At 44.9% G+C, this 23,191-nt stretch overlaps 1 protein-coding gene across 1 annotated transcript; it reads left to right on the forward strand.

Moving 5' to 3' along the window:
• Positions 1-649: 649 nt before the first annotated feature.
• On the forward strand, positions 650-14,806 carry LOC311110100 (ATP-binding cassette sub-family E member 1). The gene is made up of 19 exons (XM_084188667.1): positions 650-802; positions 1,676-1,829; positions 2,050-2,135; positions 2,260-2,357; positions 2,474-2,591; positions 4,444-4,581; positions 4,713-4,782; positions 4,966-5,062; positions 5,170-5,259; positions 5,564-5,685; positions 7,267-7,340; positions 8,305-8,452; positions 8,548-8,607; positions 9,017-9,075; positions 12,477-12,587; positions 12,875-13,017; positions 13,269-13,391; positions 13,750-13,861; positions 14,109-14,806. Exons 2-19 carry the CDS (start codon positions 1,727-1,729, stop codon positions 14,154-14,156), a joined length of 1,800 nt encoding a protein of 599 aa, XP_084044793.1. The 5' UTR covers positions 650-802; positions 1,676-1,726; the 3' UTR covers positions 14,157-14,806.
• The last annotated feature ends 8,385 nt before the right edge of the window (positions 14,807-23,191 follow it).

The following is a 23,191-nucleotide window of genomic DNA, read 5'->3' on the forward strand; positions in this document are numbered from 1 at the left end:
TCCCCTGACCTGCACTCCATCTTCCAACTGTGTCTCAATAAATACCTTGGTTACTTCATCCCAGTCTCCTTGTCTGAGTCTGCTCTTGGGTTCCCCCGTTCCACTCCGCGTAACAGTACGATTTGGCCCAATACAATTTGATTTGATCTGATTTGAGTAGGCCTATGGTGGTTTAAGAATAGACACTTTGTCTCATTCTGCATTTTGATATAGTATGTGACACAACATTGAAGACACCAGTTGCACTGCAGCCAGAGATGCCTTCAAAAGCAATTTTCCTATATGATAAATACAGTATGATTCATGTTTCTAAACATCTTAGCATCAATGGGCCTATGTAGTTAAAATAACTTGTTTTAGATAAGTAACATATTTCCCCTTTATTAATTTGATGGCTTGGTGAAACCATTGACAGACTTTTCATTAAGGCCAAGTTGAAAATGAAGCCATTGTATCTTACAGAAGTAAAATGACACATGAGCTTGAGTTTACATTGAAGGCCTCTCAAATTCAATTAAACATTTCTGATCATACCCTTCAATTTCTTTCTAGGAATTTCTAACAGATGTTCTGCTTTGCCATCACCTCAAATAACCTACTCCCACTTTTTATTCTAGTAGGATACCTACGTCACAGCGACGCATAGCTGGACGTCGCCAAACTTTACGCATGGGAGCGCCATTTTTCTCCCGGCGTTCGCTCCCCGTTGAGAACACGTTGTTTGAAACACCGTAGTAAAACGACACTTTAAAACCTAAAGTATCATTCCTGGAGGACAGAATCACCCGAAGAGTGTTTCTGGGTGAGTTGGATTAAAATGTAAATGATAGTAGTTACAAACTTGTCAAATAAATAATGTTTTAATGGGCTGCTTGTCCAGCTGGCTAGCTAGCTAACAGAGTTAGCACAAACGTCAGCACTGTTCGTTAGCCAACTAGCTAGCTAACGTTAGCTTACTAGCTAGTGTATCACAGCCACCTCTGTTAATTTCACATGACAGCTGATCGTTTATTTGATAGTTTATAACTGCCAATTAAGTTACCCGGTGTTTAATTATAGCTCACTGACACTAGTAAGCTGGCTAACTAGTTTTTATAGCTAACAATGTGAGCCAACGCAAATATTTCCAGCTGATTTGGATTAAGTGACCCTAGCTAACGGTAATGTAACTAGCTAAGGTAAACTAAATGCTAGTTGGCTGATTTGCTAATCTAGCTAGCTGAGCAGTGTTGATGCCACTTTGACAGTCTCCGTCTCTTTGTTGATGGCTATCCTTGTTTCATATTTACCAGTGTTAATAGTTATCTAACGTTAGTTGTAACTAACGTTATCCATCTCGCTTTCTTGTCTCGAAGTGGGAGATGGATACGAGATAGATATAACTAGATACGTTCTTCTTTCTTGCCTCCCCCAGATTTGGAGCACACACTTAATGTGTTGTGAATGTAGTGTAATGTTTTTTAAATTGTATAACTGCCTTAATTTTGCTGGACCCTAGGAAGAATAGCTACTGCCTTGGTAGCAGCTAATGGGGATCCATAGTAAATACTAATTTACAGGCCATTTCTGTGTTCATTCATCCAAACTGTTATCAATCTGACTCACTGTCTCTGCAGACACTACAGGCCTAACCCTTGTCTTGTCTGATCAAAACTGTCATATCTCTGTATTGCAGTACTCTGGGGAGGGATTCTGCTCCGCCAAGAGTTGACAAGAGGCAGGCAGAATGTCGGAGAAAAACACCAGAATCGCCATTGTGAACCATGACAAATGCAAGCCAAAGAAATGCCGGCAGGAGTGCAAGAAGAGTTGCCCTGTGGTTCGGATGGGTAAGACTTGTGTTGCATCCTTTCCTACTGTACTGAACCTAGTACTTGAGAATCTTGGCCTATTATAATATCACTGACACATACACTATAACTAATTCCTCCAAGTCTTGAGGCAGTAGCCTAAAAGATAATGCCTCAAGTTATGTACAGTTGAAATGGTCCATGTTTACTTTTTCAAGCCTCAACTGTCATTCATCTTTGTAATCTTTTTGTCTTGCAGGCAAACTGTGCATAGAAGTCACAGCTCAGAGCAAAATTGTGTGGATTTCTGAATCACTCTGTATCGGATGTGGCATCTGTATCAAGGTAAAATTGTAACAAAATGACTGACCCTCTGTTGATACAAATGTGGACGAGTAGTGTTTTCTTTATGTATTTACCTTCAGTCCTGATTACATGGCACTTAGCACTGACTTATTTTTTCTTCCAGAAATGTCCATTTGGGGCCTTGTCTATTGTCAACTTGCCAAGCAACCTCGAGAAAGAGACAACTCACAGATACTGTGCCAACTCCTTCAAGTTGCATAGGTGGGTTAATTTTCAAGGTAAAGAGGGCTGTGTTTGTCTCAAATAGGCCTAATCTCAATAAACGTTTGTTTCTGTCTTGAATCCATGGACTGTACTTTTGCAATATTCCATTCCAGATTACCCATTCCCAGACCTGGAGAGGTTTTGGGACTTGTGGGCACCAATGGAATCGGGAAATCCACGGCGCTGAAAATTCTGGCTGGAAAACAGAAGCCTAACTTGGGAAAGTATGATGTAAGTGTGTAACTATTAGTTTTATGACACAGCCTTGTAGAGAATGTAGCTAAATGTCTAATACATTATATGGCTTTAAAATGTTTAAAGGATCACACAGTCACTTATTGGAAGTCCCTCTGGATAATTACAGTGGGGAGAACAAGTATTTGATACACTGCTGATTTAGCAGGTTTTCCTACTTACAAAGCATGTAGAGGTCTGTAATGTTTATCATAGGTACACTTCAACTGTGAGAGACGGAATCTAAAACAAAAATCCAGAAAATCACATTGTATGATTTTTAAGTAATTAATTTGCATTTTATTGCATGACATAAGTATTTGATACATCAGAAAAGCAGAACTTAATATTTGGTACAGAAACCTTTGTTTGCAATTACAGAGATCATACGTTTCCTGTAGGTCTTGACCAGGTTTGCACACACTGCAGCAGGGATTTTGGCCCACTCCTCCATACAGACCTTCTCCAGATCCTTCAGGTTTCGGGGCTGTCGCTGGGCAATACGGACTTTCAGCTCCCTCCAAAGATGTTCTATTGGGTTCAGGTCTGGAGACTGGCTAGGCCACTCCAGGACCTTGAGATGCTTCTTACGGAGCCACTCCTTAGTTGCCCTGGCTGTGTGTTTCGGGTCGTTGTCATGCTGGAAGACCCAGCCACGACCCATCTTCAATGCTCTTACTGAGGGAAGGAGGTTGTTGGCCAAGATCTCGCGATACATGGCCCCATCCATCCTCCCCTCAATACGGTGCAGTCGTCCTGTCCCCTTTGCAGAAAAGTATCCCCAAAGAATGATGTTTTCACCTCCATGCTTCACGGTTGGGATGGTGTTCTTGGGGTTGTAATCATCCTTCTTCCTCCAAACACGGCGAGTGGAGTTTAGACCAAAAAGCTCAATTTTTTGTGTCATCAGACCACATGACATTCTCCCATTCCTCCTCTGAATCATCCAGATGGTCATTGGCAAACTTCAGACGGGCCTGGACATGCGCTGGCTTGAGCAGGGGGACCTTGCGTGCGCTGCAGGATTTTAATCCATGACGGCGTAGTGTGTTACTAATGGTTTTCTTTGAGACTGTGGTCCCAGCTCTCTTCAGGTCATTGACCAGGTCCTGCCATGTAGTTCTGGGCTGATCCTTCACCTTCCTCATGATCATTGATGCCCCACGAGGTGAGATCTTGCATGGAGCCCCAGACCGAGGGTGATTGACCGTCATCTTGAACTTCTTCCATTTTCTAATAATTGCGCCAACAGTTGTTGCCTTCTCACCAAGCTGCTTGCCTATTGTCCTGTAGCCCATCCCAGCCTTGTGCAGGTGTACAATTTTATCCCTAATGTCCTTACACAGCTCTCTGGTCTTGGCCATTGTGGAGAGATTGGAGTCTGTTTGATTGAGTGTGTGGACAGGTGTCTTTTATACAGGTAACGAGTTCAAACAGGTGCAGTTAATACAGGTAATGAGTGGAGAACAGGAGGGCTTCTTAAAGAAAAACTAACAGGACTGTGAGAGCCGGAATTCTTACTGGTTGATAGGTGATCAAATACTTATAACAAATTAATTACTTAAAAATCACACATTGTGATTTTCTGGATTTTTGTTTTAGATTCCATTTCTCACAGTTGAAGTGTACCTATGATAAAAATTACAGACCTCTACATGCTTTGTAAGTAGGAAAACCTGCAAAATCAGCAGTGTATCAAATACTTGTTATCCCCACTGTATGTCAGCTGAATGACTTTACAGTGTCAGCTTAATGACTGAAATGCAACTAGTTACTATAACACCTTGCTGTGTTACATCACACTTATCCCTAGTTTCAAAAGCTCCATTCTCTCCCGGTCCTCCACCAGGCTCCACCAGACTGGCAGGAGATCCTGACCTACTTCCGTGGCTCTGAGCTCCAGAACTACTTTACCAAGATCCTGGAGGATGACCTGAAGGCCATCGTCAAGCCCCAGTACGTCGACCAGATCCCCAAGACTGTCAAGGTCAGTCAAGCCCGTGGGTGTGGGTTCAGACCTGTAGAAATGAGGGGATATAATGGGTGCGTTCCAGATACACAGATCTGTACTGAATTGTTGTCTGACGGGCTAACAGTAGTGCTTTGTTCCGCCACCAGGGGACTGTGGGCTCCATTCTGAGCAGGAAAGACGACTCCAAGACGGAGACCATCGTCTGTGAGCAGCTTGGTACGTTTGGATTGGGTTCTCCCCTTGTCTTCTTCTCTTCGAGTCTATAATCTAATGTTTGTCTATATGTAATCCTAATTTTCCATTTATGTTAAACGTTCCTTTTGACCCACTTCTACAGTGAAGTTGTCAGTAAAATATACCATTTGGCCAGCAGATTATTTCATCTCTTTCCTCTCTCAGATCTGACTCATCTCAGGGAGAGGAATGTGGAGGACCTATCAGGAGGAGAGCTGCAGCGCTTTGCCATCGCTGTGGTCTGCATCCAGAGAGCAGACATGTAAGTCAACAGCTTCAGTCAGTCTTTGGCCCCATCAGCAGAGGCCATCTTTGACTGAGTATGTTATGTGGTTTTTAACGCGGCTCTCTTTATGTGGTTCATTCCAGCTTCATGTTTGACGAGCCGTCCAGTTACCTGGATGTGAAGCAGCGTTTAAGAGCTGCCGTCACCATCCGCTCCCTCATCTCCCCAGACAGGTCCGTTACATTACATGATGCTCTCACTAGAGGACTGGGCCGTGTTCATAAGGGCATACTGTAGCAAAGTGTTTTGCAACAGAAAAAGAAAAACAAGAGTTTCTCATTGGACAAATTCAGGTAGTAACGTCCCGTTTCAGTTTTCTTCCGTTTTTCTTCCTATTAAACACAACCCTGGTAGTTCCTCCCTATTTTACTCGGTTTGCTTTGGTTTTATGCCTACTTCAACATTATCCACTATTCTTCCATCAGCTTTGTCTTGTCTTATAGACTCTTGACTTGTATTTTGCCCTCTCTCTCCCAGATATATCATAGTGGTGGAACACGACCTGAGTGTGCTGGACTACCTGTCTGACTTCATCTGCTGTCTGTATGGAGTGCCCAGTGCCTATGGAGTGGTCACTATGCCCTTTGGAGTCAGGGAAGGTAGGACCCTAAACACTACATACTACACCATAAACACTACACTGTCTGTACGGAGTGTCCAGCGCCAACGGAATGGTCACTATGCCCTTTGGAGTCAGGGAAGGTGACTACCTCTTCCAGGGTATAAAATTAACTTTTTGGTCCACCAGCCATTGTGACTGGTAGATTTAAAAATCTACCAGCCACTCAGATTGTTTACCAGCCAAAATAGTTTTGGGTCGATACAATTACACCAACAAAACACAGAAAAACAGATTAGCATGCATTGTAATGTTTCTAAAACAATAAATAATAATAATATGCCATTTAGCAGACGCTTTTATCCAAAGCGACTTACAGTCATGCTTGCATAATTTTTTTTGTGTATGGGTGGTCCCGGGGATCGAACCCACTACCTTGGCGTTACAAGCGCCGTGCTCTACCAGCTGAGCTACAGAGGACCATAAAGGTATTACTAGTAAGAAGTAACTTGTGGTATATTGAATAATTACTTTTTGTGACATGAGTCTTTTCACCTGCCCCTTTAAGGGCGTGAGGTTACCGTGGTAATGTGACTCCAGTCATGTTTGTGCCTGTGAGATTGAGTCTGACTAGTACAAGCCTTGTCTTCTCTTCCCTAGCAGTTGAAATGCAAACATAGAAAAACAACCTAGCTTGTGAACAAAACAATGTAAATAGCCAAGAAACACAAGGATAAAGTCTCACGTCAGTAGACTTTCGTTTTTCTGTAAATTAGACCAATGTTTATGCCTGTGCACAGCGCTTCTAAAAATGAATCTTTCACTCTTTACGTGCGCACAGCACGCAGCCAGGCAGTGTTGCAATGCAAGGTGAGATAGGCTATATAGGATTTGTAGTTCTTTGACTTTGTGCGATTAAATTACCATCTATGAAACAAAACTGCAGAAATACTTTGAAAACAGCTACTGCAGCATTTATTTTACTATAAATGTGAGCATACTTGAATATTTGTATTCACAAATGTGAGTGAAATGCTCGCCCTATGGAACCCTGACCACCCGCAAACGTGGCTGGTGAAATGGACAACTTATCCGCCAATGCCAATATCTACCCGCATTTGTCAGGTGGCGGGTGTTAATTTTAGGCCCTGACCTCTTCACCCTCTTACTTACCTATTTTATTTATTTAACCTTTTATTTAACCAGGTGAGTCAGTTAATTAAGAACACGTTCTAATTCACAATGATGCCCTGGCTATTGATATGTTTAGTTGTTTTGTTCTTTTTTTCTTTAGCATTGATACTGAATAGGTTTTCTATGGATAAAGCATATCCTCAGTGCATGGCAGGCTACACTCTGTCTCATGGGTCTGCTGCAGAGCCAACTGGTACAGACATTTCAAGAAAGTCTTAAGCCCCTAGCCTAGCGCAACACCCTATAGACCACCCCCCTCTCACTTACCCTCAAAATGGTACCACAGCTTTTCCAAATCTAAGTCAGGGGAACATTTCACCACAACCAAATGATCCCACAACCAATGGATATTTTCCCAATGCACAACTGTCCTGTTCATTTGGCAGCTTCACCTCTAACCCCAGTCCTCCTCCGCTCCCTTCTCCAGGCATCAACATCTTCCTGGATGGCTATGTTCCCACGGAGAATCTGCGCTTCAGGGAGATATCGCTGGTGTTCAAGGTAATGTCATAAAAATAAGCAATATATCACGGCTAAGGGTTGTTCTTATGCATGACGCAACGCAGAGTGCCACAAACCCCAGAGGTGCCTTATTGCTGTTATAAACTGGTTACCAACCTAATTAGAATAGTAAAAAGTAGTTTTTTTGTCTTACCCATGGTATACGGTCTGATATACCATGGCTTTCAGACAATCAGCATTTAGGGCTCGAACCATCCAGTTCATAATAATCGATAAAAACTACAATAATGTGATAATACTGTGTAATATAACGCTAGGTGGCAGAGATAATGTGATAATACTGTGTAATATAACGCTAGGTGCCAGAGATAATGTGATAATACTGTTTAATATAACTCTAGGTGGCAGAGATAATGTGATAATACTGTGTAATATAACACTAGGTGGCAGAGATAATAATGTGATAATACAGTGTAATATAACATTAGGTGGCAGAGATAATGTGATAATACTGTGTAATATAACACTAGGATGGCAGAGATAATAATGTGATAATACTGTGTAATATAACACTAGGTGGCAGAGATAATGTGATAATACTGTGTAATATAACACTAGGATGGCAGAGATAATAATGTGATAATAATGTGTAATATAACACTAGGATGGCAGAGATGATAATGTGATAATACTGTGTAATATAACAGTAGGTGGCAGAGAATGTGATAATACTGTGTAATGTAACAGTAGGTGGCGGAGATAATGTAATCATACTGTGTAATATAACACTAGGTGGCGGATATAATGTGATAATACAGTGTAATATAACACTAGGTGGCAGAGATAATAATGTGATAATACTGTGTAATATAACACTAGGTGGCAGAGATAATACTGTGTAATATAACACTAGGTGGCAGATATAATAATGTGATAATACTGTGTAATATAACACTAGGTGGCAGAGATAATAATGTGATAATACTGTGTAATATAACACTAGGTGGCAGAGACGGCCAACGAGGAAGAGATCAAGAGGATGTGCCACTACCAGTACCCCCACATGAAGAAGAACATGGGAGACTTTGCCCTGGAGATCCTGGAGGGAGAGTTCACCGACTCTGAGATCATGGTCATGCTGGGAGAGAATGGTGAGGAGAGGGGGAAGGGAATGGTGGAGGAGTGTGTGAGGAGAGGGGGTGTGTGTTCCATATAATGAGTCTTATTTCTAAATCCTCTCTTTCAGGGACGGGCAAAACCACGTTCATCAGAATGCTGGCTGGTCGTCTGAAACCAGATGAAGGGGGTAAATAACATTTGACAATTTATTTCCTCTTCACATTGTCTAATTGCTGGAACCATGTACTCCACTATACACTGAGTGAACAAAACATTAGGAACACCTGCTCTTTCCATGACAGACTGGCCAGGTAAATTCAGGTGAAAGCGATGATCCCTTATTGATGTCACTTGTTAAATCCACTTCAAATCAGTGTAGATGAAGGGGAGGAGACGAGTTAAAGAAGGATTTTTAAGCCTTGAGACAATTAAGACATGGATTGTGTATGTGTGTCATTCAGAGGGTGAATGGACAAGACAAAAAATGTAAGTGAGGCTGTTCTGAGGGCAAAAGGGGGTGGTGCAACTCAATATTAGGAAGGTGTTCTTAATGTTTTGTGTAAGTTTTTCCTAAACATTTTCTATTACTTCCAAAGGGGAAGTGCCTATCCTGAACGTCAGCTACAAACCCCAAAAGATCAGCCCCAAATTCAAAGTAGGTACCAACCAGTCACTGCCTTGACAACTAAACACCTCTAACACAGACACCTGCCCATCTCATCTCCTGACTAACTAACTCCCTCTGTCTCTGTAGGGTAGTGTGCCCCTCTCAGACCCTGACTAACTAACTCCCTCTTTCTCTGTAGGGTAGTGTGCCCCTCTCATCTCCTGACTAACTAACTCCCTCTGTCTCTGTAGGGTAGTGTGCCCCTCTCAGACCCTGACTAACTAACTCCCTCTTTCTCTGTAGGGTAGTGTGCCCCTCTCATCTCCTGACTAACTAACTCCCTCTGTCTCTGTAGGGTAGTGTGCCCCTCTCATCTCCTGACTAACTAACTCCCTCTGTCTCTGTAGGGTAGTGTGCCCCTCTCATCTCCTGACTAACTAACTCCCTCTGTCTCTGTAGGGTAGTGTGCCCCTCTCAGACCCTGACTAACTAACTCCCTCTGTCTCTGTAGGGTAGTGTGCCCCTCTCAGACCCTGACTAACTAACTCCCTCTGTCTCTGTAGGGTAGTGTGCCCCTCTCAGACCCTGACTAACTAACTCCCTCTGTCTCTGTAGGGTAGTGTGCCCCTCTCAGACCATGACTAACTAACTCCCTCTGTCTCTGTAGGGTAGTGTGCCCCTCTCAGACCCTGACTAACTAACTCCCTCTGTCTCTGTAGGGTAGTGTGCCCCTCTCAGACCCTGACTAACTAACTCCCTCTGTCTCTGTAGGGTAGTGTGCCTCTCTCAGACCCTGACTAACTAACTCCCTCTTTCTCTGTAGGGTAGTGTGCCCCTCTCAGACCATGACTAACTAACTCCCTCTGTCTCTGTAGGGTAGTGTGCCCCTCTCATCTCCTGACTAACTAACTCCCTCTGTCTCTGTAGGGTAGTGTGCCCCTCTCATCTCCTGACTAACTAACTCCCTCTGTCTCTGTAGGGTAGTGTGCCCCTCTCATCTCCTGACTAACTAACTCCCTCTGTCTCTGTAGGGTAGTGTGCCCCTCTCAGACCCTGACTAACTAACTCCCTCTTTCTCTGTAGGGTAGTGTGCCCCTCTCAGACCCTGACTAACTAACTCCCTCTGTCTCTGTAGGGTAGTGTGCCCCTCTCATCTCCTGACTAAATCCCTCTGTCTCTGTAGGGTAGTGTGCCCCTCTAAAACCCTGACTAACTAAATCCCTCTGTCTCTGTAGGGTAGTGTGCCCCTCTCATCTCCTGACTAACTAACTCCCTCTGTCTCTGTAGGGTAGTGTGCCCCTCTCAGACCCTGACTAACTAACTCCCTCTGTCTCTGTAGGGTAGTGTGCCCCTCTAAAACCCTGACTAACTAACTCCCTCTGTCTCTGTAGGGTAGTGTGCCCCTCTCAGACCCTGACTAACTAACTCCCTCTGTCTCTGTAGGGTAGTGTGCCCCTCATCTCCTGACTAACTAACTCCCTCTGTCTCTGTAGGGTAGTGTGCCCCTCTCAGACCCTGACTAACTAACTCCCTCTGTCTCTGTAGGGTAGTGTGCCCCTCTCATCTCCTGACTAAATCCCTCTGTCTCTGTAGGGTAGTGTGCCCCTCTAAAACCCTGACTAACTAAATCCCTCTGTCTCTGTAGGGTAGTGTGCCTCTCTCAGACCCTGACTAACTAACTCCCTCTGTCTCTGTAGGGTAGTGTGCCCCTCTCATCTCCTGACTAAATCCCTCTGTCTCTGTAGGGTAGTGTGCCCCTCTAAAACCCTGACTAACTAACTCCCTCTGTCTCTGTAGGGTAGTGTGCCCCTCTCAGACCCTGACTAACTAACTCCCTCTGTCTCTGTAGGGTAGTGTGCCCCTCATCTCCTGACTAACTAACTCCCTCTGTCTCTGTAGGGTAGTGTGCCCCTCTCAGACCCTGACTAACTAACTCCCTCTGTCTCTGTAGGGTAGTGTGCCCCTCTAAAACCCTGACTAACTAACTCCCTCTGTCTCTGTAGGGTAGTGTGCCCCTCTCAGACCCTGACTAACTAACTCCCTCTGTCTCTGTAGGGTAGTGTGCCCCTCTAAAACCCTGACTAACTAACTCCCTCTGTCTCTGTAGGGTAGTGTGCCCCTCTCAGACCCTGACTAACTAACTCCCTCTGTCTCTGTAGGGTAGTGTGCCCCTCTCAGACCCTGACTAACTAACTCCCTCTGTCTCTGTAGGGTAGTGTGCCCCTCTCAGACCCTGACTAACTAACTCCCTCTGTCTCTGTAGGGTAGTGTGCCCCTCTCAGACCCTGACTAACTAACTCCCTCTGTCTCTGTAGGGTAGTGTGCCCCTCTCAGACCCTGACTAACTAACTCCCTCTGTCTCTGTAGGGTAGTGTGCCCCTCTCAGACCCTGACTAACTAACTCCCTCTGTCTCTGTAGGGTAGTGTGCCCCTCTCAGACCTGGACTAACTAACTCCCTCTGTCTCTGTAGGGTAGTGTGCCCCTCTCATCTCCTGACTAAATCCCTCTGTCTCTGTAGGGTAGTGTGCCCCTCTAAAACCCTGACTAACTAAATCCCTCTGTCTCTGTAGGGTAGTGTGCCCCTCTCAGACCCTGACTAACTAACTCCCTCTGTCTCTGTAGGGTAGTGTGCCCCTCTCATCTCCTGACTAAATCCCTCTGTCTCTGTAGGGTAGTGTGCCCCTCTAAAACCCTGACTAACTAACTCCCTCTGTCTCTGTAGGGTAGTGTGCCCCTCTCAGACCCTGACTAACTAACTCCCTCTGTCTCTGTAGGGTAGTGTGCCCCTCATCTCCTGACTAACTAACTCCCTCTGTCTCTGTAGGGTAGTGTGCCCCTCTCAGACCCTGACTAACTAACTCCCTCTGTCTCTGTAGGGTAGTGTGCCCCTCTAAAACCCTGACTAACTAACTCCCTCTGTCTCTGTAGGGTAGTGTGCCCCTCTCAGACCCTGACTAACTAACTCCCTCTGTCTCTGTAGGGTAGTGTGCCCCTCTAAAACCCTGACTAACTAACTCCCTCTGTCTCTGTAGGGTAGTGTGCCCCTCTCAGACCCTGACTAACTAACTCCCTCTGTCTCTGTAGGGTAGTGTGCCCCTCTCAGACCCTGACTAACTAACTCCCTCTGTCTCTGTAGGGTAGTGTGCCCCTCTCAGACCCTGACTAACTAACTCCCTCTGTCTCTGTAGGGTAGTGTGCCCCTCTCAGACCCTGACTAACTAACTCCCTCTGTCTCTGTAGGGTAGTGTGCCCCTCTCAGACCCTGACTAACTAACTCCCTCTGTCTCTGTAGGGTAGTGTGCCCCTCTCAGACCCTGACTAACTAACTCCCTCTGTCTCTGTAGGGTAGTGTGCCCCTCTCAGACCTGGACTAACTAACTCCCTCTGTCTCTGTAGGGTAGTGTGCCCCTCTCAGACCCTGACTAACTAACTCCCTCTTTCTCTGTAGGGTAGTGTGCGGGCCCTGCTCCATGAGAAGATCCGAGACGCCTATACTCACCCTCAGTTTGTGACTGACGTCATGAAGCCTATGCAGATTGAGAGCATCATCGACCAGGACGTAAGTTGTGCATTCTGGGTTGTGTTCAGTTGGCATAGAATGTTTTGCAACGGTGCGAAACGGGGAGGTACTACTATTCGAACTTGTCCAGTAAAAAACAGAATAAAAACAATTCTGATGCAAAACACTTTTCTACGCGGTGCCCCAATGGACCATACACACCAGATCAGAAAATGAAAACAAGCATTTCTTATTGGACAAGTCCAGTTCAGGTAGTCCCTCCCTGTTTCAATCCGTTTTCTTCTGTTTGGTGTCTAATGAACACCCCCCTGCTTGTGTCTCTGTAGGTCCAGAACCTGTCTGGAGGAGAGTTGCAGAGGGTGGCCATGGCTCTGTGTCTGGGGAAACCAGCTGATGTCTACCTGATAGACGAGCCCTCCGCCTACCTGGACTCTGAGCAGCGTCTCGTGTGCGCCAAGGTCATCAAAAGGTAACCACACACACCTGTACACATACACACACTCTGATCCTAGATCTTTGTTTAAGGTGAACGTCTACCTCCAGCTAAGAGATCCATCTAGTGCTTTGCATTGCTCACGGCAGTACCATTCACACACCTTTGTCTTTTTAATCATCTGTGTTTTGATTAGTTTGACAGGAAATACAGAAACTCTATAACCTCACAAACCTTAATGGACTTAAATGGATGCCATTGATTTTGATACATTCATTTGTTTCTAGATTCATCCTCCATGCCAAGAAGACAGCGTTCGTGGTGGAGCATGACTTCATCATGGCCACCTACCTGGCTGACCGCGTCATCGTGTTCGACGGTATTCCCTCACGAAGCACCGCTGCCAACACGTACGTCAACCCTTCCCATCATTTGGTTTGATAGTCTCATCCACTGATTTACCCAACATGTCTGGTATTCCTTAATGTCTGCTGTTCTTCAAGATATTGTTCTCTTCCCTTAACTTGATGGAACTCTTACCTCCTTCAAACTGATTATTGGGTGATTTGTAAGCAAACTGTCAAACTCCCCACTTCAAAATATAGGCAAATCTTGACTGTGAAATTCATGTTCCAGTCTGACAGGAAAGTGGTATTTTCATGACAAGACACACTGAAAGCATGCTAAGATATGGGTTGTTGTTAGGAACCCATGTTTAGCTCTTAAGGATGCGTGTAACACAAGCCCTGTCAACGTTTGACCTCTCAGGCCACAGACCTTACTCGCAGGGATGAACAAGTTCCTATCACAACTGGAGATCACGTTCAGGAGAGACCCCAACAACTTCCGACCAAGGATCAACAAGATGAATTCCATAAAGGTACAGGGGAAAACCTACGTTTATTTACATCCATTTTGTGCTTTTAGTAACGTATTGACTATTATTGCCTTTCATTCAGTTAATTCATTCAGCACGACTCCATTTTCTGTCCTTTGCTCTCCTCTAACCCAATCTATACAATCTCTATGTTGAATATCTAGTATTGTGGCTTCTCTGTAACCCAATCTCTGTTGTATATCTAGGATTGTGGCTCCTCTGTAACCCAATCTCTATGTTGTATATCTAGGATTGTGAACAGAAGAAGAGTGGGAACTACTTCTTCCTGGACGACTAAAGGACCAATCCCTCCCTCCCTCCATCAGAGAGACCTCCATATCCATCCTCCTCAAGCCCTGACACCTGTATGGCTGTTCTAATACCCACACTAGCATTCCATGCTACATTGCTCCGTTCTAAGTGGTATGTTAGTGTGGATATTTGGAATGTAGCCCTACCCTACTGGCCCCCCTTGGGCCGATGGCTTAGAGAGCCCCAACCTGGGTGGACCACCAGAGTCATGCGCACACACACAAGGCGAGTTAGTTTTGCATTGCCTGGTGCCCTGGGTGGGCGGGGTTTACATATTAGACCATTGGTCCTAAAGTGAAATCTTCATCCACCCGTGAGCAGCGGGCTATGCAAAACGAACTCGCCCACACACACCTACCTTTGGGAGCCAAAGGAGTGTTTTATCAAAGTCATTCAATTCATGTGATTTTTTAAAGAATATCTTATGAATAAACAAACCCCATTTCCTGAGCATGGTGGTGGTTTTTGAATGAAGTGAAATTGTGGATTTTGTCCACAAGAGGGTGGCAGACTACTGTGGTTCGTTGGTTCTCCATCAGAAAATTGACATCTGAAGTAATACATTATCTATTTACTGCAATTAAAGTCAATGTACCTTCATATTCTGCGTTCAACAATTAAAAGTGTCTCTATCCAGTTCTTGTCAATGTGTTATAGTTAATGACAATTGTGTTATTCCATAATTAAATTTGTCCTTCAGACCAAGATTCAAGCTTATAGCATTTATCAAAGCAATTCTTACTTTGCCATACAGCTTTAAAGGGAAAATCCACCCAAAACCACAATTGCTTTAATTTACTGTGTTAAATAACACTGTGAATATTTTTTTGTGAACAAATGTTTATTTTGTCATTATAATAAGGTTGGTAGCAACGTGGAAATCTGTTGCAGCTCAAGTCGACTACAAAACATGCAATGCTCTATGGGCTGGCTGCGAGCTAGTAAATGTAGCTACATACAGTGAGGGGAAAAAAGTATTTGATCCCCTGCTGATTTTGTACGTTTGCCCACTGACAAAGAAATGATCAGTCTATAATTTTAATGGTAGGTTTATTTGAACAGTGAGAGACAGAATAACAACAAACAAATCCAGAAAAACGCATGTCAAAGATGTTATAAATTGATTTGCATTTTAATGAGGGAAATAAGTATTTGACCCCCTCTCAATCAGAAAGATTTCTGGCTCCCAGGTGTCTTTTATACAGGTAACGAGCTGAGATTAGGAGCACACTCTTAAAGGGAGTGCTCCTAATCTCAGTTTGTTACCTGTATAAAAGACACCTGTCCACAGAAGCAATCAATCAATCAGATTCCAAACTCTCCACCATGGCCGAGACCAAAGAGCTCTCCAAGGATGTCAGGGACAAGATTGTAGACCTACACAAGGCTGGAATGGGCTACAAGACCATCGCCAAGCAGCTTGGTGAGAAGGTGACAACAGTTGGTGCGATTATTCGCAAAAGGAAGAAACCCAAACAAACGGTCAATCTCCCTCGGCCTATAGGACTCCATGCAAGATCTCACCTCGTGGAGTTGCAATGATCATGAGAACGGTGAGGAATCAGCCCAGAACTACACAGGAGGATCTTGTCAATGATCTCAAGGCAGCTGGGACCGTAGTCACCAAGAAAACAATTGGTAACGCACTACGCTGTGAAGGACTGAAATCCTGCAGCGCCCGCAAGGTCCCCCTGCTCAAGAAAGCACATATAGATGCCCGTCTGAAGTTTGCCAATGAACATCTGAATGATTCAGAGGAGAACTGGGTGAAAGTGTTGTGGTTAGATGAGACCATAATGGAGCTCTTTGACATCGCCTCAAGTCGCCGTGTTTGGAGGAGGAGGAATGCTGCCTATGACCCCAAGAACCCCATCCCCACCGTCAAACATGGAGGTGGAAACATTATGCTTTGGGGGTGTTTTTCTGCTAAGGGGACAGGACAACTTCACCGCATCAAAGGGACGATGGACGGGACCGTCAAATCTTGGGTGAGAACCTCCTTCCCTCAGCCAGGGCATTGGACATGGGTTGTGAATGGGTATTCCAGCATGACAATGACCCAAAACAAATGGCCATGGCAACAAAGGAGTGGCTCAAGAAGAAGCACATTAAGGTCCTGGAGTGGCCTAGCCAGTCTCCAGACCTTAATCCCATAGAAAATCTGTGGAGGGAGCTGAAGTTTCGAGTTGCCAAACGTCAGCTTCGAAACCTTAATGACTTGGAGAAGATCTGCAAAGAGGCGTGGGACAAAATCCCTCCTGAGATGTGTGCAAACCTGGTGGCCAACTACAAGAAACGTCTGACCTCTGATTGCCAACAAGGGTTTTGCCACCAAGTACTAAGTCATGTTTTGCAGAGGGGTCAGATATTTATTTCCCTCATTAAAATGCAAATCAATTTATAACATTTGACATGCGTTTTTCTTGATTGTTTTGTTGTTATTCTGTCTCTCACTGTTAAAATAAACCTACCATTAAAATTATAGACTGATCATTTCTTTGTCAGTGGGCAAACGTACAAAATCAGCAGGGGATCAAATACTTTTTTCCCTCACTGTACAATAATACCAAAGTTAATATCAGCATGTGAAGTAGCTAGTTAGCTGTACAATCGCCTAAACAAACTACTATCAATTTAGGAGTGTAAAATCTCACCATGTGCCCAGCAGTGGCTCGCAGGATGCAGTCTGACATTAGCAACGGCACCCTGGATTTAAGAGGCAGATATATAGGAGAAATGTAGTGGACCCTCTATTAAATTACATATTTCTCGATGTAGGAATATCGTAAAAATATAAATGGGTCATTTGAGAGAAGACAACCTCCCGCGTGAATGATACGTTTTCGTGATCTAAAAGTTGTATTCCTATTAATTTCCAGCGTAGATAAAACATCACTCAGAGATGCACAAAAACAATATAACATTCAAAATGGGTGAATCTAGCCTTTTTAAAGGTGCAAATGACAGAATATCCGAACTAGTATTCTATATTGTAGTTTATTAAAAGTCAACCATTAGATGGGGCTAAATATCCACTATAACACTAAGAAATAGTTTTACGTTGATGTTCATTATGTTCAACGTTAATGAAGATGACTGTCACAGCAGACTGAGGGCTAGGGATTCCTCCCTTTGAATAGGAGGGGAAACGTTTGGAAACTCTGAGCTTGGTACACAACAAGGTGACACTGGCTGCTTCTGAACATGTTTTGATTTTATTCTCTCCAGTTATTTCTATTTATTTTCTCTCAGCATTGTTGGGAAGGGCCCGTAAGTAAGCATTTCACTGTTAGTCTACACCTGTTGTTTACAAAGCATGTGACATAACATTTGATTTGATTTGAAATGGAGTCTGGGTGACATGGTGGAGAGATCGGTTGGTTGACCCTCTGGTATAAAGTAGTACACTATACAGGAAATAGGGTGTGATTTCAGATGCAGCCACTGTCATTTTCCAGAAGGTGACCCCCTCCATATCACTGTCCTATGGGGACCAACCAACCGCTTTCTCAGCTATCCTCTCCAGCCTATTCAGAGGACTCATAAAGTGTAGTATATAGTAGAGGAGAGGTTATTGGAGATCTGTGGACAGCATACCTGGGTTCAAATACTATGTGAAATCTTTCAAATACTTTAAACTGTTGATTTGGCCTGCCTGTGGTTCTAGATGGACTGGGTTTACAGGTGTGCGACTATTCTACTGGTTCCATGGCGCCAGGCAAGCTCAATACCGGCCAAATAAAGAATTTGAAGTGATTTCAAATAGTATTTGAACCCAGGTCTGACTGTCACTGCTGTCCTGAGAGGGTTGCTGTGGTAATTGGCCATGATCGATGGGACTGGTCTCCCCCCTAGGCCTGAGCTGCACACTGAAGGAGGTGGGAGAGAGGAGTGGATGCTTGGAGGGGGGGGAGATATATGAGGGGGGAGATACTAGAGGAGAGAGATGGGGATAAGATATATGGGGGGGAGATACTAGAGTAGAGAGATGGAGAAGATATATGAGGGGGGAAATACTAGAGGAGAGAGAGAGGGGGGAAGATACTGGAGGAGAGAGCGAGGGGGAAGATAGAGAGGGGGTAGATAGAGAGGGGGGAGATAAAGGAGGGAGGGGGGGGAGATATTAGATGGAGAGAGAGGGGGGAAGATAGAGAAAGAGCGAGAGAGGGGAAGATATTAGAGAGAGAATGGGGGAAGATACTAGAGGAGAGAGAGAGAGGGAGATACTACAGGAGGGGGTGAATAACTAGACTATTGGAGGGGGTAGCGAGGGAGGAAAGAGTGGTGGTCTGTCTGCCCTGGTGGGAGTAAAATGATGCAACAACCCCTAATCAAGAACGAAGGGGGGGGGGCAATCCAATTGGATTGGAGCAGTTAACTGGGCTTGTAACCACATTTCCCCTGACCCTAACCCCACTACCTCCTCCCTCCTAAAGTCCCTCCACCTGCCTCTCTCGGGTGCAGGGTAGTGAGGACACAGCTGCATGCAGCCCAGGGGGGCTGTGGTGTGGTGCTACAGCGATGAATCCACCACTGGTCTGGAGGGGGGTGGCACGACATCATCATTCAGTCTGGGTAGGTGGGTGCAGCTCGCCTCTCTCTCTCTCTCTCTCTCTCTCTCTCTCTCTCTCTCTCTCTCTCTCTCTCCTAAAGGTCAATAAAGCAAGGGAGGGATGTCCCCAAGCTTCTGCCTCTTTAACAAGTGTTCAATTCAACAGCCCTGCTACACCCACACGTACAGATATTTTAACAGGCATTTCATGGTGGATGAAATGTTCTAATAATGTTCATTGAACTATTCGGTTTTATGCCGCTTATAATTGCGTGCTGCATCTCAAAATTCTGGAAATCAGTGGCCCTTTTATTTGTTTGTCATACCACACCTCCTTTGAGATCGTGCAGTTATAACCTGATATTATTTTCGACTGGACAGGGTGTCCTTACTCCATGACCGTCATTGTGTTGTAACAATAATACAGTTTTCCTTTATTGTGCTAAATCTGTATCACGATCCATTTGAATGAGTCTTCCTTATATCTAATGACTACCACAGCTGCCCCTCTCCTTGTGTTACTCTGTACTCGTTGACGGTCGACCCCAAACATACCCTAATGATCTAATTCCAATCGCGGCCTGAGTGATTGGTTTTAATTTTCCAACCAAACAAAATCTGTCATCACTGCTTTGTTTGGGAACTGGGATCTATTTTTGCCCGCTGTTACAGTATGTTCTGGTGTTTGGAGGCCAATCCAGGAAGAGGTGACGTAATGATGCTATCGCTTACAATGCTCTCTCCCAACTCCCAGATGTACACACGTGTGTGTGTGTGTCTCGTGAGAGATGACCTCATCACTGCACTCCATTAAAACAACATCTATGTAATCTAGCAGATTTAGCTAGAATTTTGCCCCATTGTGACCCCTACTACAACAGCAGATCCATATTTAGTATGATATACAGTACTGTAGTATATCAGTGTTCTTAGATCCCTCATAGTTGGGTTCTGTGTTTATATCAGAGATAGAATAGACCTGGATGTACAGTATGAGATGATTTCCTTTAAGGTGTTCTGTCATCACAAGGCTATAGTTACATCATCCATTTTCTCAACTTCCTCTCTCTATTAAAGATCGTTTAACTGGTTGAGGAGATGTCCTCGCACACTACTTCTTGTCACCCCTGACATCACTTCACACGGATATTGTGTATGAACGCTATGACGAATTGTTAACCCACCGTAAATGAAATCCATTACCCCATTCCCTTAATGGAGCTTCTGAATGAGCGTTGTGTGCTACTGCATTGTGTCCTTTTCAAAGGCCTTGAAGAATGTTCTATGATCTTCTAATCACATCCATAACAACAAACGTGGATGTGTCATGAGATGTATGCCTGAAAGTGAAGGTCTATCTGAGAATTCACCAGCATGTGTCTAATAAAATACAACAACCTCTCACAGTTAGGAGAGGCACGTTGTGTCACCAACCCTTTTCTGTTGTAGCCTACAAACCCATAGCCTATAAACCCATGGCATCATGGTGGATCCTTGACTGACAGCCGTGCGCTGCTGTCTGACGCTGACTATTCCATTCATCCACCAAGTGACCGTGGCAGCTGACGCTATCCCCCCCCCCCCCAACCCGCCAAACCCTGGGGACAGGGGCAGCCCTGACCACCCTCCATGATGCCCTGCCTTGGGGACCTCTTCTGGGGGGTGGTTGGGTGGGGGTGGGGGGCAGGCGACCAGCCCCAACTGTGATTTTTAGACACAGCCGACGGTCTGCCATCTCAGTTTACATACGGCGGGTTCACAAATAGCACATTGTCCTCCGAGACAAACGGCAATCACCAGCGGACCTGTGATCCAATCAGATCAGGCCTGTGCTGTGTGTGTGTGTGTGTGTGTGTGTGTGTGTGTGTCCTTACAGGCTGGGGTTGAGTCATACTTAGAGAAGTGACAAGTAGGGTACTACTGATGCATTCTTGTTGTTGCATACCATGTGTGTGAGTGTGTGTGCACGTGTTGCTGTATGGGTGTGTGTCTGCATTGTTCTTTTGCAATTTAAAGAGTCATGATGACACACAGCAATATGCTTGTTGTGGTCACTGACATGAGTGAGTGACACCTGAATGTTTCAGTATGCTACTGAGGAAGGCTTAGGGCATTGTGCTGTGCAGTGACTGGATGGAGATAGTGAGCCGACAGCCCTTGGAGACAGAATTTTAATATTACCACTCACAACATTATTTCTAGAAGGACTTGTGGAAAGCCGCGTCAAGAGAGGCGCCCGTTTGAAATGCGAGCTGGCTGATACACTGCCTGCCACGATGCCTGTCATTACTGAAAACCCTACCAGGCCTGCCAAAGTCCTCCGGTGGGGGGGAGAGAGAGCAACGTCCCCACTCGCACCGCCCGCCCGGTCTCTCTCACTCTCATCTAAACACATGTGTGTCTGTCATCGTTCGTTGTAGAGCATTCCGATGCCCGTGCCAATTCATGGATGTCTATGGAACGCTGTGCTGCAATCCAACCTTCCAGCTATGCTCTTCCTCATGCCGTCTAGCCTAGAGACAGGCTGGGTTCCAATGCTTTTAAATGGGCCAATGGCACGCTGTCCTCATGACCTCTGATCTCAAACAACTAGGTGAAATCAAAGGGGCTGGCCATGCGCCCACAACATTAAGTATATGATATTAAAGGCCCACAGTCACTAACCATTGGTTCCACCTCTTATTGGTTCCCACCTATCGCGTCTAATTTTAGTCATTTTATATCAGTGGTCACTAAGGAGTGGACAGACAGGTTTAAGATGAAGACAGGTGTACCAGGATCATAGGTCTCACTACACCAGTGATGTCAATGACTCACACTACTAACCATTGGTTCCCACCTAAGGTTACCCACCTATCGGCTTATTTTAGATCAATGGTCACTAGTCACTAAGGAGTGGACAGACAGGTTTAAGATTGAGTCGGGTGTAGTTATCTTAGGTAATCTTAGGTCTGGGTCAGTTATGCATTGAACCCTTTATTTTTGGTTAGGGTTGGTCTCGGAAGAGCTGATCCTAGATCTGTGCTTAGAAAGCAACGTCTTCCATTATTTAGTACACAGGCAGTGTGTGTGTGTGTGTGTGTGTGTGTGTGTGTGTGTGTGTGTGTGTGTGTGTGTGTGTGCATGCATGCCTGTGTTTGTGTGGTTAAGAGAGTTGGGAAGGTGACGACCTCTCCAATAGATCTTTTCTCTTCTCCGTCACTCTGAGGTATCCAGCTGTGTGATGACCTAACAATAGGACCTGTCATAGAACATCTCAGGAAAGAAAAAGACACACACACACACACACACATCACTAGAAAGAATGGTAGGGAAACAGCGTATGGAAGATAAGGGTATTGACTCTATTTCCCAGTTCTTCCCAAAGTCCTGGTTTCATTAAATGTCTATTGACTTTTACTATGATTTACAGTTGAGATGCATTTTCCTTTTCTTGTGTTAACAGCTATCTGAAGTAAAATATGATAAGGTATCCATTGATTATATGAGTAGACAAATTAGTTGAATCAAAATTAGGATCAGTCAAACATTCCATGAAAGGCCAGTGTCATACCGACCGCCATCCACCATAATTTAGGAGTCTGTCATTCTATTTTTAATTCAGATACTCTGCATGTGACAATATTTCCTGCCCTGTACTTTGTAGATACACAACATGACCAAAAGTATGTGGACACCTGCTCATCGAACATCTCATTCCAAACTCATGGGCATTTTATGGAGTTGGTCCTCCCTTTCCAAATAATCCCAAAGGTGTTAGATGGGGTTGAGGCCAGGGCTCTGTGCAGGCCAGTCAAGTTCTTCCACACCGATCTCGACAAACCATTTCTGCTTTGTGCACGGGGGCATTGTCATGCTGAAACAGGAAATGGCCTTCCCCAAACTGTTGCCACAAAGTTGGAAGCACAGAACGGTCTAGAATGTCATAGTATGCTGTAGCGTTAAAATGTCCCTTCACTGGAACTAAGGGGCCCAGCCCAAACCATGAAAAACAGCCCCAGACCATTATTCCTCCTCCACCAAACTTTACAGTTGGGACTATGCATTGGGGCAGGTAGCATTCTCCTGGCATCCGCCAAACCCATATTCGTCCGTCAGACTGCCAGATGGTGAAGCTTGATTCATCACTACATAGAACGCATTTCCACTGCTCCAGTCCAATGGCGGCGAGCTTTACACCACTCCAGCCGACACTTTGCATTGCGTGTGGTGATCTTAGGCTTCTGTGTGGCTGCTCGGCCATGGAAACCCATTTCATGAAGCTCCCAATGAAAAGTTATTGTGCTGAAGTTGCTTCCAGATGCAGTTTGGAACTCGGTAATGAGTGTTGCAACCGAGGACAGACGATTTTTACGCGCTACGCGCTTCAGCACTCAGTGGTCCTGTTCTGTGAGCTTGTGTGGCCTACCACTTCGCGCTAAGCCTTTGTTGCTCCTAGACGTTTCCACTTCACAATAACACTTATAGTT

The sequence above is a fragment of the Coregonus lavaretus genome (genome assembly GCF_964263955.1).
Source record: "Coregonus lavaretus genome assembly, contig: SUPER_35_unloc_1, whole genome shotgun sequence".
Classification (NCBI taxonomy): domain Eukaryota; kingdom Metazoa; phylum Chordata; class Actinopteri; order Salmoniformes; family Salmonidae; genus Coregonus; species Coregonus lavaretus.